At 42.1% G+C, this 17,618-nt stretch overlaps 4 protein-coding genes across 4 annotated transcripts in view; 2 read left to right on the top strand and 2 right to left on the bottom strand.

The window, feature by feature from the left end:
* The window catches only part of T265_00605 (hypothetical protein), a gene marked incomplete at both ends in the record, with an annotated part of 48,759 nt that extends 41,940 nt beyond the window's left edge, over positions 1–6,819 (bottom strand). The window contains one exon of the mRNA XM_009164433.1: positions 6,215–6,819. Within this exon, the coding sequence (XP_009162697.1) occupies positions 6,215–6,819 (605 nt within the window). The remainder of the gene's footprint in view (positions 1–6,214) is intronic.
* Positions 6,820–8,294: 1,475 nt separating this feature from the next.
* T265_00604 (hypothetical protein) lies at positions 8,295–17,109 on the top strand (the record flags this gene model as incomplete). The annotated part of the gene is made up of 5 exons (XM_009164432.1): positions 8,295–8,399; positions 11,342–11,430; positions 11,830–11,884; positions 14,031–14,299; positions 17,019–17,109. The coding sequence occupies 5 exons, from the start codon at positions 8,325–8,327 to the stop codon at positions 17,107–17,109; spliced, it is 579 nt and encodes a 192-aa protein (XP_009162696.1).
* T265_00602 (hypothetical protein) overlaps positions 13,349–17,618 on the bottom strand; it is a gene marked incomplete at both ends in the record, with an annotated part of 6,738 nt that continues 2,468 nt past the window's right edge. Inside the window, 2 exons of the mRNA XM_009164430.1 lie at positions 13,349–13,387; positions 17,428–17,553. Coding sequence (XP_009162694.1) covers positions 13,349–13,387; positions 17,428–17,553 — 165 coding nt within the window. The remainder of the gene's footprint in view (positions 13,388–17,427; positions 17,554–17,618) is intronic.
* The window catches only part of T265_00603 (hypothetical protein), a gene marked incomplete at both ends in the record, with an annotated part of 11,532 nt that continues 11,303 nt past the window's right edge, over positions 17,390–17,618 (top strand). The window contains one exon of the mRNA XM_009164431.1: positions 17,390–17,603. Within this exon, the coding sequence (XP_009162695.1) occupies positions 17,390–17,603 (214 nt within the window). The remainder of the gene's footprint in view (positions 17,604–17,618) is intronic.

Raw genomic sequence — 17,618 nt, 5'->3', positions numbered from 1 at the left:
ACGTAACTATTGAATTTATCATCAAGTCTTGTTGACAGATCCCTTTCCAAGCTTAAACAACGAAAATTTCCCATAAACGGGTAAACAGACAATGGAGTGAGGAATATGAATTCGGCGTTCGTGAGCCATTAGGACTAGTTTTTATAAATAAAAGTCATAAAAACTGAAATTTTCACTGAGCTTATTTTTAGCACAGGAATTCTGACACTGCTTTGGTCAGAAAACCTTGCCTACCTTAAATGAGGTCAACCAAATTTTGCTCCACATTAGACGAACTAGGTGACTGGAGGTTATTTTGCACAAAAATGATGCAAATTTGAAATAGTTAAATTTAGAACGATTTTAGCAAAACTACGAGTGGTTTGCGGTGGGGAATTCACCTCATTACCGAGGTAAAGAGACTAAAAAATTGCTTTGCGTCTAGATTCACGCAACTGTTGTATAATATATGACGTTAATGGCAAGCAACAGGAAAAATTTGAAAATTAGTTAGTCGGTTTACAGAACACATAGAAAACAGAGAGCGCAAAGGTACACCACATGGACAGCCAACACATACGCAAAAGGTCTAGGTTTTGTTTGGAACGGTTTTAACGACAGTCTGCTGTTTCCGGAACATTCACGGACATAAAGTCATGCATTTTACACCGCACTGCTTTGCTGGAAGTTGGAGACGAACGAAAGCGAAAGCTCAGAGACGACCTTGTGCACGGACCATTCCCGCACAACTTACGAGTACATCTTAAGTAAGGAACTAATCGAAATCTCACGGGTTGTCCAAAAACCTTGTAATTGAGCAGAATCCTTTGATGTCACGTGACTCAGTCCGAATACAGTGTGTGTGTTTTCTGATGTTGTATTCAATCTGTAAAGTTATCATTTTCTATACTGTACAAGCACAACAGTGCAAGCAATGTTATGTATCATGTATGTATTATGTATACTATGGGACACCTCAGGGAAGGACCAAAAATTCCTTTAAGTGCGGAGAGACTCTACTTCATGGATTTCTTGGATACATGCTCAAATATACAGCAGTAACAAGTCCCATCCGGAACCCAAGTAAATTGGGAAAAACAAGAATACAGTAAGCGGATCGGTTGAGTTTTTGACCAGGCGGGACATCTACTTGCCGTGCAGATACTTTTAAATGGTTATATTTTGCGTGATGTTTGTTGGCAGGTTAAATTCGCATGAGCTCAATGCTTTTGAAAGACTAAAACATGGTAATCTTTCTCGCATTTCAAGGTGATGTTTGTCCATCCTATGTCAGAAAAATAGACTTGTTTAGTCCACGTTTTATCCACCATTAGGTATGATACTAAGATAAATAAACTCCAGTCGTCCTGACATAGAACTTACTGCGTTGTTTGACAGTTCGTTCTCTCCATTGCATAGCGGGTTGTCGTCGATTAGATAAAATGGATCTAGAGTTTGAGAGCCGGCTTCTGTTGGCTGCAGAACTGGCTTATCCCATTGTATTCATATCATATTCGGTGAAATGGTTTCTATGAAACAGTTCATTGGTCCATCACTTTCAAGGTTGACAGCCTTTCTGAATCGTTCATTTATTTATCATTCATCATCAGGTTGGCTTAGTTCTCAATTTGGGTTGAAATATAACATCAGGTTGACTGGAACTCGGGGCACTGTCTACCTGATGAGCCTCAAGAAAACCAGTCGTGCTCTGTTGAAGAGCTTTCAGCAACCTTGTGTGTACTTTTCTCAAATATCTCTCCCTGTACGGATTTTTATGACTGTTAATGTGCGCACACGATAGTTTCGATAGAACCTTCAGGTATTCAGCTTATTGAAAGTTGGCAGTAGTCTATCGACTTAATATGAAACAACAAAGTCCTGCTCACTGGTTACTCAGGGCTTAGGACTAAACATCGCACTAATCAAATGTACTTGACCATAATAACTAGAGTGGTAGAATGCTTTATAGTATAAATTTATATATATATATATATATATATATATATATGCGCTAGATTCCGTCCGGCTACTTTTGGAAGTGGCCTTACCGTGGCAGAAGGATCTGACAGTAAATTTGGGCTGAGTGGGAACGCTGTTGTCACCAGTCCGTGAAACTTGTTTTTCCATGATGTGATAACTGTTTAGTAGTTACGGTGTTTGTGACCAAATTGAGTTAACCATCTGAAAGTAGTTGAAATATTGGTAGGAACGATTTTCAACATTTAAACTCGGTGTGTCTTTTAGTCCGCACGTGAACGCCGGGGTTCATCGTGTTTTTAACATCATAAACCGATGTCACTTAGCTTGGATAAGTAGCTGATTTTTTTACCGGTAAGACAGGAAATTTGCGAACCTAAGGCCGAGCGTTCACTGCGAGGACAATATAGTTTTGCTTATCCAGTTCCTAGTCTATAAGCTACTGGTATTAATCTACCCACGAAAAACACATCTGATACTACTCAGTAGTTCAGACAATGAAAGCAATTAGACTAGTGCATCTTGAATTGAAACAACAGGAAAACGATTCGGATTTCTGGAAACTACTCACAAGGTTGCTGAAAACTTTCGACAGTCCACCACCGGTTCCCCCCTTAGAGTTATCCTCATAAACGAGAGGTTCAGTTGAGTCTGTTATTGAAACTAAATCGGTGTGCAAATGAGTGTATTCGGTGAACCCTGTACAATCTGGGTTCAAGAGAAACATCACGTTAACGTAAACTCCCGGACTGTGTTTATCTGATGGGACCCAAGAAGAGCAAATCGGTGGTGCACTAACAAGCAGATTTCAGTAGTTTTATGAGTAACATGTTTCCACCAGAACATGTACTCCGAAATCTCGAATATCATACCAAATTGAACACAACAACTCGAAGAGTATCACAAAGGAGGAATTTAGCTCTGATTCAATTGCGTCATTCGTTAAACCATATTAGTACGTAACTTGGAGTTTTTGGCGGAACCAGGATGTTAGTTTATGAATATGAATAACTCCAAGAGATGTGATTACCTAACCGACGGTATTTGAGCCCTAGCTCATTTAGTCTTCACAAAAGCTCTCGCAAAGTATTCCAATTTGTGAGATCTGAGATTACGCTGAACAAGCCATTAAAGTTACTCGGGTTTCAATCTGAAACTTGCTGCCAGAATAAGGCGAATTTCTTTTCTTGATGACGCTCCTTCAGAAGAGGCGTCTGCATTCTTCTCCTGAATGTTACTACTTAACACTCTACTGTAAACTCTTCGACAGCTCACAACCGCTTCTGCTCTTCTTTGGGTTCATCAGGTAGGTGCAGTCCTCGAGTTTATACCAACTTTATGTGCTGCCTGTACCCAGACCACCATTCTTGAGTATTGCCACTTAACAAAACCCAACGGAACTAGCCTGCTTATCGGACTGGTAGGACATGTTGCCCACAGTACCAGCCTACTTGGGGCACTCTCTTATTTATTTCTCAACCTTGGAACTTAGGCGGTATGTGGAGGTCGTCAGAGCGTTCGCAGAAAGATCCGGCAAATGACCTTATTACTCGTACAGACGTGACACACTACCAATAAGTTTACTTAAAAATTTTGCATGCCAAGTGAAACATGAGTCGGTCTGGTGCAGCACATTCAGATGAAGAAGAACACCACAAACGAGAGATTCAGCTGGATGTCGGGTGCACCTTGTGTGGAGACGAAATGAGTGCATTTGTCCTTATCACACCTTCGGGTGGGTGATTACATCATACAATTGAGTCGATAGTCCGGTGTGGAATAACAATATGTGAGGATATTCCGAGCGAGGGTTGTGAATCGCCTTTCTCCCTTCAAATACCGTTATTACCTCGGTGAGAGCTCTCTTCGATAGTGGGACTCTGGTACTCCCAAAGTTCCGTTTTTGTTGGGGATGTCTGCATTTTCGTGTCGGTGAAACTGTCATCAAAATAACTATTTCTGTTTCAAATATACGAGGTGTGTGATATTTTAAGTTAACTATAATTTTTGAAGTGGTCCTTCAGGCCATTCTATCTGCTTTCTGCTGTTAACTAACTCCTGATCAGTCACCCATATTCACAAGTTTCAAAATCACACTTATGTGTCCTCATTAATACTATAATTTTATGTACGTGCGGATAGATTTGTGCTCCCATTTGGTGTTCCAATCACAAGTATATGCAGTTCATTGACAAGAGTGGCTGACTTGGACTGCCTCTTGGGGCTGCGTAGACAAGCTTGCTGGATTTAGTTGATGGCAGAGTAAGCGTGACACAGATGCCTTCCCGTCAAGGGACTGAAAAAAAGAACTTTCAATCTTTCATTTTATTAAACCCATGTGTAAAATTGGACAGCGATAAAACAGTAGCCATTTCATTGCCTGATTTGAGAAAGAATTAACAGAGAAAACATATCTGGGTATTCCTGAGAACCAGGATTGTGGGCCTTCAGACCATACTGTTTGGAGTAGGGCCATTAGAAATGATAAGGTTTTGTTCTATTCAGCCGCATTAAGAACGTTTCTAAGAGAGATCTTCTTTCGTGTCCTTCAAGAAACAATGTTGCGACAAAGATGAAATTAAAACCCAGAATACTAAGTGAAATGCTCTTCCTCCCTTAGTTTTAAATAGAGCGCTGGGTTAGTCAAAGCTACTGCCAGCCACCTGTAGGAAATTAGGATTTTGGCCCTTTGCACTACTGTTGCGCAAATTCGATGTATATCCACAAACCATATTTGCAGTATTTTTTCCGTAATTATCGTGACAATGCAGAAAGATGTCCCATCCTCATACTTTTCTGCAACTGCCACCTCTTCGTACCGCCTACTTTTGGCATTAATTGGAATCCGTCCTCAAATTCCCATGTGCAACCTCTAAAGAAGATCTTTACTGCACCAAAGACACTGAACGCAAACAATGTGTTAGAATGCGCCCCGATTTGTGAACGAGTAGAGAATTAGAAACACAGCTTCCACAGCTATTGACTGAGTGACCCCGGTCAGCTTCTTTGGTGGTCGGTGTAGACAGCTTTTACCGTCGAGAATTATCGACACGAGAACATATGACTTACAAATGGGGTCACTCTTGGTATACAAACAGACAAATCATAACACCGATGGTCCGATCAACTGGTTGTCCGACCAGCTAAGTCGTCCATTTACAAATTTATCGTGTGGTACGTTTCCAAGGTTGGAAACAACTGGATGGTGCTGCAAACAGTTACACGTGTTTGCATTCAGATAGGGTTTTGACAGGATACTCAGCCAAATCTTTTGTTTAGCATGGCCTTCAAGTGAATGTATTGCAAGAAGCTACGATATTCGAGATGTTGCTTGGTCTGACGTAACATACCACTCATAGGTTTTGACACCACACTACTGATTACGCTCTTATTTAGCCTTATCAGGTAGGCGCAGTCCCTGAGTTTACTTCAGCCTTTTGTTCTACTTGGGCCAAAATTGGAAGCAGTAAGCTAAATCTTTCATTTGCGTATGAATTTGATTTTGACGGTGGACTCGACTGAATCCAGTCGAATCTCTTGTTTAAAATCGTCTTCAACTGAATAAGCTGTACAAAGGCGGCTCCTTTTTCACCCGTTACGATATTCGAGATGCCGCAGTACCTATTCTAGACGAAACCCACTACTTATAAGTTCACCATCGAAGATTTTCCAACAACCTTCTAAAAAAAATAATAAAAAAATTATTTTTTTTACCACAACCTTCTGAGCGACGTGTTACGTTTAGGCATCACCTTCATCGTTTCATCGTTGCACATCCTTGTTCGACGGCCAGAAAATACCTTGAGATAATCATGCGAAAGAACGAAAAACCTTGAACTTTCTAAGTTTTTCCTTCCGCAACCTTACCACTGTTTCTGGTTACTCCTTGCCTTCTTGGACGCTTGGTTGTCTCCAAAAGTAACTGGCTCATCATCGAGTGGCGTTTGGTCACTATTCACACAAGTCCAGACCATTCTACTCAGAGAAGTCCTAAGTTATGATAGAACAAACGCAAGTCTCTAAAGCTAACTAATAATTATACGTAAAACAAAGAATCTCTGTGGTATCTTCAGTTTGAACATCAAGACAACTGTTTGATGCATCAGCTTCTAAAATTAACAAACAAACGAACCCTCCAACGATATTGTGTTTGTGCGCGGAGTTTTATCTAAATTTGATGGTAAATTTCTTAATAAGAGAGCTGAGTTTGTTTGTAACCGTGTGCATCCTAGTGATTAGTCTTGAACAAAGAACTCACAGTTTCTCTGTGGAAAGTGGGATCCCCCTCGGTACACTTTGAAGCTGCATCTGCCTGCATTCAACTTCCAAATATCTGCATCGACACCCTGGTGGACAGCCGTAACGCAGATCATACGATGAATCCAACCACTGATTTGGTGTGTGTCGGGACATAACTATCCCGGTGCTGGTGAGATCACTTCTGTGTCGGTAGAATCTTGGCATCCGGACCACCTCTCGACGGAATTTCGACCGTCTGCCGTTGGTAGAGTTGAACTTCTTCACAGGTGTTGATGCCTGTGCAACATGTACTTTGGATAATCCATGACCAAACGATGGGCCATCGTCCGGCAAAACAGCCCATACTTTCCCTTCCCTCCGATTCGGTTCCGTGCTATTAGGAAAGGTGGAGTGCACAACACAGTTTCCCGATATCACGCAAAAGAATAACAGTGACCAAATCATCTTCCACAGTTTGCCTTTAACGTTGCTGTTCAGGCGAAGATTAATTTCCGACATCATGGGGTGGTAAAATCTAGCCGTTCTCCATTTCCGTGCACTTCCAACTTTTCGTCGTTGTGTGACTGAACCCAAATCCAGGTTGGATGTCACCTTTGTGTTCATGCGTTGTCCAAGTGGCTGGATCGTCCTCTGTTCTGATTGGCTATCTACTTTGTTTTTGGCCAATCAGACGTCCAGTTCCACACCACCTTCCACCGTTGTTACAGTTGCTCGATCCAAGCATGTCTCCGCTTGCCAGTCAGTCACCGTTTCCTGACACCCGATGAATGATGGCCATTCCTAAGCATGACTTCACCGAGATGTAGTTGCTCAATTGGCTTTCAACTGCGTACAAATTAGCCGCTGATGGTGAGCTTCCCACCTGAGGATCGGGATAAGGTGGAGACAAAACACAAAAAAAAAATCAAAAATCAGACCATAAATGTGACAGAAAGACTGGCCGGACATCTAGACTTTTATATGATATACACTGCGCGAAGTTAATACAGCTCCATCCGTATATTTTGCAGTGACTTTTGACGAGTTCTTTCAGGACACAATCGAAAACCTGGTGTGAAAAACAGACAGCTGTTTAAGCTGTTCAAGATTTCAAACTCACTTCCATAAATATGCTCGTGCATATAAGTCCAACTCACGGTGAAGTAGTACGGCCTACGGAAGGGAAAATACTGTGTGTGGCCTGCCTCAGGGAGATTTGTGATGTTGGATCTCAGGCGTTTACAACTCTTTGTATGGCAACTCTTTCGTCGTTTCAGATGGGAATACAAACAGACAGGCAGGAATTTGAGACTAGCGGCTGGTAACGGGAAAACTCACAACATAAAAAGCAGTCAGAAAAAAGACTCAGTTATCTCTCATATAATGATGCACTCGTTAAAAGAATTGTCAATCTGTTATAATCATAGTCATTAGAAATCGAAGAATGGATGCTTCTTTCAAGAGATGAGGTTGTGGAAATATTGAGAAATCGTTTGCTGGCCGTGCCGACCGCACAACTGGCGGTGACGGTTTGTTTGGACTTGAAATGCAGCTGACCTAGTTCTTTGTTGCGGACATTTTCAGGCCAGGTTTTTGCAAATATCCTACTGACGTGGATATTTGCAGAGAGCTGTGTTTGTAATTTCTTGGTTCTTTTACTTTCATCGCATATTTTAGGCCGCTCAGTTCGTCGGATTCGGTGAGGTCTACCGTTTGAGCAGAACAGTGTTCTTCAAGTGTATGGACTGTTTGTCCCTAAAATAATCTTTTCCAAGAGAACCTAAGGGACACGAAATGCGTTTGATGTAAATCTGGGGACTGTTTGTACCTAATGTGCCCCACGAAGCGCAGAACTGATAATGAGCTATCTAATTTTTCAATTGATCTCACTAGCACTACTCAAATATTGTCTGAAATCTTTCAGTTGGTTCATAAATTGAAGGTGTGTCCTTGTGTATTGTCTAATATGTGGCTGTGCAGTCTCAGGATCTGCTGAACAATGTTGCACTAGCGAATATACACTCATCTGCAAACTAATTTGGTTCTTTCGAGAGACTCACCTGGAACCCAGCTGAATCTCTCGTTTATGATGTTCTCAGGCAACTGAATGTGCTGCACCAGGCCGCCTCATGTTTCAGTCGCTACGATATTTGAAATATCGCGATACATGTATATTTGTAATTTGGTTTCAAGTAGAACATAAGGTTGACGGAAACCCGGAGACTGCGCCTACCTGATGAGCCCCAAGAAGGGCGAAACCGGTCGTGCGCTGTCGATGAATGTTTTACTAGATTGATACGACCCTTGGTCCGGACAACAAACTCCAGGAAAATTTACGCAGCGCGACTGAAAAAAGTGCACCACATGGTGTTTGCGGCTTAGACTATAAAATCGACTTCCAGGATTTCCCCGCTTAAACAGGGTAGAAAACTCGGGTGACTACTTGCATATCCTTCTCAAAGTGTTGGATTTCAACCCCCCACAACAACAGGTGATCTGTGGCAGATTAGTAGTTGTGGACTCTCATCCTCACATTTGGGAACTGAAGAAATTTGATATTAATCCTCACTCGTTACCTGTCACTTTTTCCACTGTCGTGCAGTGTTTTCAATATTTTTTTCTTTTGTTAGTATAGTTCCAAGTCGGAAAACCATTGTTTTATCTCAGACTGAGTTGTCACAGAAGCCGATTAAATCCATGAAGATTGAGGGTGGGCTACTCGGAAAGGACAACAGCGTCACAAGTAATGTGACACTTTGATCTGAGGGGTCATCAGTCATGGAATCAGTCAACCAATGACAAATTGATTTGAATAGCGTGGACGTTTGGTGAGTAGCTCGGTCATAAGTGTCATTCAGTTACATAATTCACCAGGCAGCCTTCATCGGATGGTCCGAACCACTGACTGCTGGTTCGAACAGCCCTACAAATTCATGAGGATAACTTCTCTCTCACGATAAAGTGTTGAATTGAGACTGAAAGAGTAAACCGAATTCCAAAACATTTAATCTAACAAGAGTAGAATTGAAGTGGAGAACTGAGAATAGTGGCGGTGACAAATTTACAATCAGCTGATTGCATTTCAAAAGACGCATTTCAAAAGACGAAAAATGCACGCGACAAGTTCTTTCAACACTCACCCAAGTCTTAGCTTTGTCGTTACTTTTTCTGAGAAGTTGTTCACATGTCCAAGGTTCCTCTCCGAAATTTACCGCTTGATGAATGTTCGTCTTTTATATCACGATTAATTTGCCAATTCTCAACCACGATGAGTTTCTGGGTACCCTCTAGTGAGTTAAACAGAACTACTGTGGAGAGACACCGCTTATGAGAGCATTCCTCTGACATACTTCTGCTTTCAGATCTAAGAGTGATACCTCTGTATTTGTCCACAAATAAAAGACGTTCCGTGAGGTTGGATATACTCGTAAATTGGGAGGATGTGAACTGCGGACTCGAATGAACCTTAGCTGGAAACAAGTATTCATCGCCCTAAACGAAGAAAATATCCTATTTTGTTCATGTGAATAAGTGAGTTAACACGCGAGATGCCACACTTCCCTCATGGCTGATGAAAAACGGGTAGCAAGCGCCACTCGTTTTGCTCCTTGATGATTAACCAGGTAGGCATAATTTACAAATTTTTCACTCGTGGGTTTTCCTACTTGGTACCTCATTGGACATATATGGAATAAAAGCGGGCAGTCAGCTTTTGACGAGTTTTCGTCAACTTGTCTGTCGGTATCAAAGATATTCCCTTCGGAGAAGTCGTAAGCCTTGATGTTTCATAGTTAGGACACTGATGGCTGGACGGCGAATGCATTAAGCGAAACTCAATGGTGTTTGGTTTTGTCGAAGAAGAAACAGGAATGACTTTTTCACCCCATCCCGCAGGAAACATCATCCTAGAACGTGCCTTTGTCAGATTTGTCAGGCATTCACGTGTTAGACGGGTGAGGTCACTGGGATTTTCCCAGAATACCTTGACGCTTGATACGTTCGGCTTGATTGACACATCAAGGCACAATTTTCATCAGCCGTGAAAATAACTAAGGTGGGAAATGCGAAAGGAAGCAACATCCCTGCTTTGTAAAATACGTGATATTTTAATGACAACGAAGTACGCTCGTATGCGAATCTAGTTGGGTTGGTTCAATCAAATCCCCGATGAATATCTCCTTTGTGATATTCATCAACTGACTGTGTTGAGAAAAGGTTGTTTCACGCTTCAGTTGAAGCGCCCCTCGATACATTGAAGTACATTTCCTAGACACAGAAGCAGCCAGGACGAAAGGGAATCCCCTTTTGCACCAACGAGCCTTAAAACGGGCTTATTTCGACACTTGTGTACAATTCTGTATTCAAGTAGAGGATACGTTAGGCGGATTCCCGGTGAGCCTCAAGAACAGGGAAACCCGTTGTGGACTGCCGAGGAGCTTTCACCTCACATATAAGTAGTCCAATGCCAAGGAACTACACTTATACTGCTTTTTCAGAGTGAAATTTTCCGTAGGAAAAACACCTGATGCTAGTGTCTTTTGATAGAGGATCGTTTTTGTATCACCCGAAATTGAAGAAATTCAAAAATTAATGTCAATAAAATAAGTAGAAGCTATACTGCCCAAAACCCAGCGCGCTTTTTAGATCAGTCCACACTGCCGTGTAAAATAAGATAGCGACCTACAATTTCCTCACTTTTGTATTTCAACCAAGGTCCTAATACTGTACTTAAAGATCGTAGTGTTAGTGGCTTGGGAAAATCCACTCCGTGATGTAACCAATATTTGAGTTTTGGACTCCTGGGGGAGGCGGAAAAAGAGAGGCGTCCGGTGAGGGAAAAACGGAAGGATTGAAGAAGAGCCTCAAAATTTAGAAAGAAATTAATGAAGAAAGCTTCCACTAGTTTTGAGTGAGTGTGTGGGGGGACTGTAATAAGCTGGTCATACAACCTGCGGGCGGGATGGCTCAGTGGTAAGAGCGCAATTTTACTGACCGGAAAGTTCATGGGTCGAACCGGACCTTTGCCTCTCGACTTCTCCGTTTAGCCTTGGGCATCCTGGCAGTATCCCAGCCCTCATGCTTCCTTCGGGTGGCATGACTGTTAGGCACCCAAAGGGTGCTACAGCTGAACGATTTTTTCACACAGTCGGTTTCAAGAACTAAAAGCCAGTCTGGCGCTGAGTACGGGCAGGCACAAAGTGTGTTGAGCAGGAAACGAAGACTATTCGAACTCAGGTTAGCTCAGAAAACACTTGACACGTGTTAATGTTGGGACATGTTCTGCCTTTAACCCAAAAACCCACGCGTTAGATTCGACATTTACAGGGTTCGTCGATTTCTAAGGCAGAACTCCTTGCTGACCTCAGGATGGGAACAGTATATGTGTGTATGCTGCGTGTCCATGTTCGACACTAGTTCCCTAAACAAGCAAGTGGGGTTGGGGTGCACGTGAATTTCGACTGAGTAACGCCGTTCTCAGTTCGATGATTCGAAGGGTGAACCTAAACGGCCTAATGACGTGTATTGATGCTTTATCGTCGGTGACTCACATGAGTGGCAGTCGACATTTTCGGGACAGCAAACGAAATCAATAGTGAATATGCACTCGTTTCCAAACTAATTTGGTGTTTCGAGAGACTCACCTGGAACCCAGCTGAATCTCGCGGTTTTGATGTTTCCAGGCCACCGAGTGTGTTGCACCAGGACGCCTAATGTTTCAATCGCCACTATAATCGAGATATCGTGATACATATATATTTTGTAATGCACTACTCATAAAGTTGTCGAGGAGTTTTTAGCAACCCTATGAGTAGTGCATTACGAAACCAATAATGATTTTAATTGTACTTTCACATGGCTTTATTCGTTTGTCTTGTGCCAAGTGAAGTTAAAAAAATGTAATTTTTCAACCAAGAAGACGCCTTTAACTTGATGTTCGTTGTAATTCAAGCCGACGGAGAACCGTTGTGGGCTGCGGGTTTGACGACTGTACGAAAATGAATGTGTATGTGCCAATCAGACGAGGTTTATAACTGTTGTGAACGATGTGGGTAAGCAAATCCGACAGCCTTACACACATTTTACGATATTTTGAATGAATAGGTAATAAAGTCATTGCATAACCCTGAGGTATCCCAATTCATGACATAAACTTATTTGTACAGTAATTCAGTTTCATCTGAGAACTCACGTGAATCCAGCTGAGTTCATCAGCTGTTTCAGTTTGCGACCGCGCCTACCCGATGGACCTCAAGAAGAGCGAAACTGATAGTGGATTGCCGAAAAAATTTCAGTAACCTTGAGTATAGCATGTTTCGCCCATTATTCTTTTGCCTTTTACAAGGGAATAATTTGTTTCTAACAAGAAAAACGAACTGGGACACTTCCACAACAAAAATGCTTCAACTGAGGCTTGTTCTCCATTTTAACACGTGTGAAAATCAGTAGGAGACCAAACACTTTGGAGAACTTGGCGAACTGTATATCTCCAAAACTTTGATGTCCATACGACCGACCAGTAAATCCAGCGTGCACAAAGCTCAAGAGGACATTCAATCCCCTCTCTTGGTTTCCGAACTTTGTTTGCACCAAAGGAGAAGAAGCACAGTCAAAATGGCTCGGATTTCTACGGGACATAAATACAAACGTTCGCCGAAATAAACTGCAATACAGTAAAACTTGATTGATGAAATACTTTTACACTGCTAATTCTGCTCTCCATTTAGCCCTCAGACTAGGCTCACTGTCTGTCCCCGTCCTGGAGTAGGAGCGCAATCTACGGAATTGATGAGTTATATGTTTTTTTTACTTGAGGTGCATCATGGTTCTACTCATCGACGAAAATATGTAAGGATATAAATCTACTTGAGGCCAGCTTCTGCATTGACCAATCGTCCAGGATACTTGTGAATGATCGGGGTGTCTTTCCAAGTTGATAGCCAGTTCTACGAAAAACTTGCCAATATTCAGCTCGTGGGAACGTCCGTTTGTAACGAGTCTTCTGCCTCCTATGTCCAGGCAGCTTTTGTGCAAGATTTGTTGGTGAACGCGTGATCAAAGTCCAACACATGTCCGTTTGCTTCGTGGTCCCATGTCCGTTCACACGTCAACGCAATCTTTACTCATTTGTGGAGTCCGATGAGCGCGAAAAGTTTTACCTAACTTGGCGTTTCAGAAACAGAGTGTTCATCCTCTAAAAACATGATGTTATGCAAGAAAGACTGAGGCACTGTTCCAACAGGCCTTAGACGGGATATCCGCCTCGATGTATGTTCCTCAAGGTTCTTACTTCCCATGAGCGATGATGGCAACTGGGACGTCAAGATTGTTAGGAATATACTTTTTTACTGACGGGAAAGTAAACACGTCAATATTTAACTCACAAAATGCTTGTAGTAGATGGTGGGCTATTCCTGTAATCTATCTTAAGTAAATCTGGAACAAAACAGTCTAGAAACACAGTGGTTTCGTTCCCATCACCTCGCCAACAGTCAGTCGCACAACTGGAGTTGAAAAATCCAACATAGAGAATGTGAACTTTGACTGGGTGATAAAAGACCCACCCAACAGTAGTGCACTATGATTCGTCCGAGAAATACAACAACCTCCCAAAGACAGATACTCAGATGACAGGCCACTCCACTAGCGAGTTGAAAGTAGACATTCTTCACTAGGTTGCTAAGAAATAATCTTAGAGTAGGCCAACCACAGAATCTTTCAAGGGGAATAACTCACTCTCACTATACGTATGATAACGTACGACGAACCTCCTCACTTGCTCCGAGAGACACATGGTGAAGGGAAGAAGGCATTTGCTGCGGAGTTATTTTTACTAGAAAATACCAACTGAACAGTTGCAGACTATTAGTGGACAGGGGAGTAAAATTATCACATGCAACTTTTTTTTACAAAAACTGAATATCCATCTCCTTCTTGAACGCGTCTTCCTGAACTTCTCTGAACTGTCACTCAAATGCAAGCAAATGCTACAGAGCGACTCCACAAATTCTTACTTTTCAAGAGACGTAAACTGGATTTACGAGGAAACATACTACTCGCATGCCCCCCATCAGCAGTATCGCCATTACAATGGCAACGTCAACGGGTAAGTAGTTCACCCGGATTTTTGAAAGCTTGTTTAACCTTATTTATGTAACTGGTGATCTGCAGAGACATTGGTACTACTCACCAAATGTGGAGTATCACCTTACAACGCAATGAAAAACCTCCATCCTAAGCTTTCACCCAAACTGCCTCTTTGTTGGTATCATTCGCTGTGCGATCGTTGCATAAATTAACATGTGCACAGGCCTCGTGGTGACTTTGCCGAATGACACTGATGAACACAGGATATAAATACGGGACCTTTCAAGTTTTAGTAAATTTTCGGTGGAACATTTACCGAACCGAACGTAAAGCTACAACTCCCGTGTCATACTCTTCCTAGGGAGGCCAGGAAAGCAGAATTTGCAAAGTGAATCTGTCTGAACAGACGATGGAAGCGACCACCAGAGTGGCGTGTTGTCTATGACAATTATTCAAGGTTTTCGATATCCACCTGTGTTATGACGATTCTAATAACCTAATTGCCCTGAGGGTCATCAGAGTTTTCGATGGGGTTGGCTCAGAAATCGAGTTAGTACTCGGCGAAGCTCACCAACAAATTCACTGGAAGGTAACTGGTCCATCAAATGAGCAAAACTCGATGTTGGAAATAACCGCATCAACGGACATTAATAATGTGTCAAAAAGTATTCATGCATAGGGCCACACACTCCTCGGTTTCCAGTAAGCTGGGAAAATTATGATGAATCAAAGAATTAACCCTCGTGGAGAGTACACGCCATAGTGATGCTCCCTTGCGACTGGCCTTCTGGGTTTCCCGAATGCATTTTTAGAGTGATTACTGATATTTTGTGAGTAGAAGCGCCATAGTTCAAAATTTAGCGGAAGCTCCAGAGGCTCACACGAACCAGCTTAACAAAAATACTTTGCGCGTGCCTGAATATCTTACCCTGATATCGTAAAACTCTGCTTATCGCTTCGGCTCCGGCCACGTTAAACATGACAACCGAATGAACTTTCTGGAAAAGCTATTGCAAAATCGTACCATTTCTAAGACATACTCAAACTACGATGATTCGGTGTTCATTTCCGATTAAAGAGGATCGTATCACTCGAGAAATTCGGAGCAAATCTGTCTTTCAAGAAAGTACAAGTCACACTGCCTCACAATTGTGTACTTGCGGTTCAAACCCAGACTGGCCTGGTCCACCGTATCAGTCATTAAGGTTGTGAATGAGGTTGTGTGGTCTCATAGTTTGAGCAAATTTGTCATTGAATTAGCGGATTCGAGTGTTTGCGCTGTTACGATTGTTCTTCGTCATTTCGTACATTCACTAACCGCAGAGTTTCACCAGATAGATTTACTAATATCGTTTGTCACCATACTTATTTTTCCCCAACCACCCGTCTGTGTTCGTAGGAAGAAAAAAACGGCCAACGAAAGGTAAGAGCGCAAACTTATCATAGGGGAGGTACATTTGAATGACCAAGAACCAGGCTACAAGTGACAACTTTTGCGGTAGATCGTGGGTAGTTCCCAATATGTTCTTTTTTTCATCTCGGTTCGGAACAGTTCACCGGCTTATGTAAGCTGTTTGACATATTGAGGTGTGCGGTGTTGACACGTCTATGGTGGTCGAATCGGAGATCAAGGACAGCATCCGAGTGGGAGACTGGCGATAATCTGTGGAATTGATACAATTTTCTTGCCTGTGCAATCCAAGTTAAAAAAACAGGAATGAATTACTGAATACGGCAGTTTGCGTTGTACATTTAAACATTCATTTCTCAAGGAAAATCATCTGAGGTAATAAAAATTCGCTCTTTCTAATCATCACTTTGGTGAATTTCAAGAGTATTTGAATGTGCGAATCAGCCTTCAATTTTTTCTCCTCAAGACTTACCACTTGCTTGAGATGAAACGCTCTGGATTGTCAACCATACGGTATATCCTGGCGGAGGCATATTAATCCAATATGGCTAACTGCACAGCGACTACCAATCTTTTCCGAGAAAATACTTTTATTCCAGAAGAATGAATTTCCACTGAGGGAATAAGTATGAATTTTCTTCATTGCTTGATTCATTCTCCGGGGAGGAGACATTAGAATGAACCAGAGTGTCAAGCTGACGAGTACCCCAGGGAGTTTTTTTTTAATGCACACTCGAGTGAACTATTTATGGCTAGGCTAAAGTGAGTCCATAATATAGCGTACTACGCCTACATCACGAGTCGTCAGTATACACCCGAAGGGTAGAATGGATCACTGCTATTTCTCGAGTTCCAACTAATAAGTATTACAATTGTCCCCATTGTTATACATAAAGGTACGTTTCTTTAATGGAGGCTTAAATTTCAAATCCAAACGTATTAATGTGGCGAAAGCACTTGTTCTTGGTGAGCTTACGTAGGAAAACTGGTAACTGTCACAGAGTTTCATCCTGCTATAAGGATATCGGTTATCGCTATGCAATGGTATCCGGATATCCGGACGCCAAAGAAAGCTGTAGACTTTCACTCAGAGACAATATGAAATTCACTTCGTACGACACTGTTTACAATGATCACCGTGCTACGATAAAGTCCGGTTTCGAAGAAGCCATTCTCTCAAAGACGTTTCCACGAAGAATAAAATGCAGTAGGAAGCAAAAATTAAGACAGCTTATCAAGATGATGTAGGCTGATATAACAACGGAAGTCAGGATGGCTGATGGGTATCAGACTGATAACTTTACTGGTGTTCATAGCTCCTTGTTAGGGTGCACACCGGTGCGTCTTCTCTGACTAAAACTGCAGATGACTCTCGCATGTGTGTTTGTCTATTCCTAATCAATCTACGTAGTGGGTAGTCAGAAGCTCTTAATCTGTGAGTTTGCATATATCTTGTAAGCCAGTATCAAATCTGGGAAAATGAGTCAGAATTTCTTCTGCCTGTCCTTGGATAGTGCGAAACTGTGATCACTTTGCTTTAGATTAAGGAGACACGAAATCTGACGCTCGCGTTCCTTCATTGGTGTGATTTTTACGGCTCTTGTAAACATATAAGCTATTCGGGACAGGTCTTGACTTCATTCAGTGAGTATGTCACCAAGAGACTGTTAATATGTACTATTGTGGAAATAACTAAACATGCTCCTGGACGTGCAGTCACTGAACACGCCACTTACAATCCAGGGAGAGGCACTGGAAGTTGTGGAGCATTTTACGTATCTTGGAAGTTGTATTAGTTCTGATTGTAGTGTGACAGATGAGGTGAATGCACGAATCTGCAAGGCTCGAGCCGCGTTTGCTAACTTGAGACACCTATGGCGTCAGAATGGTTTATCCCTGAATCTGAAGGGATGTGTGTATCAAGCCA

This window comes from Opisthorchis viverrini (genome assembly GCF_000715545.1).
Source record: "Opisthorchis viverrini unplaced genomic scaffold opera_v5_6, whole genome shotgun sequence".
NCBI classification, from domain to species: domain Eukaryota; kingdom Metazoa; phylum Platyhelminthes; class Trematoda; order Opisthorchiida; family Opisthorchiidae; genus Opisthorchis; species Opisthorchis viverrini.
The sequence above is the reverse complement of the archived record's forward strand: the minus strand, read 5'-3'. Positions and strand labels throughout refer to the sequence as shown.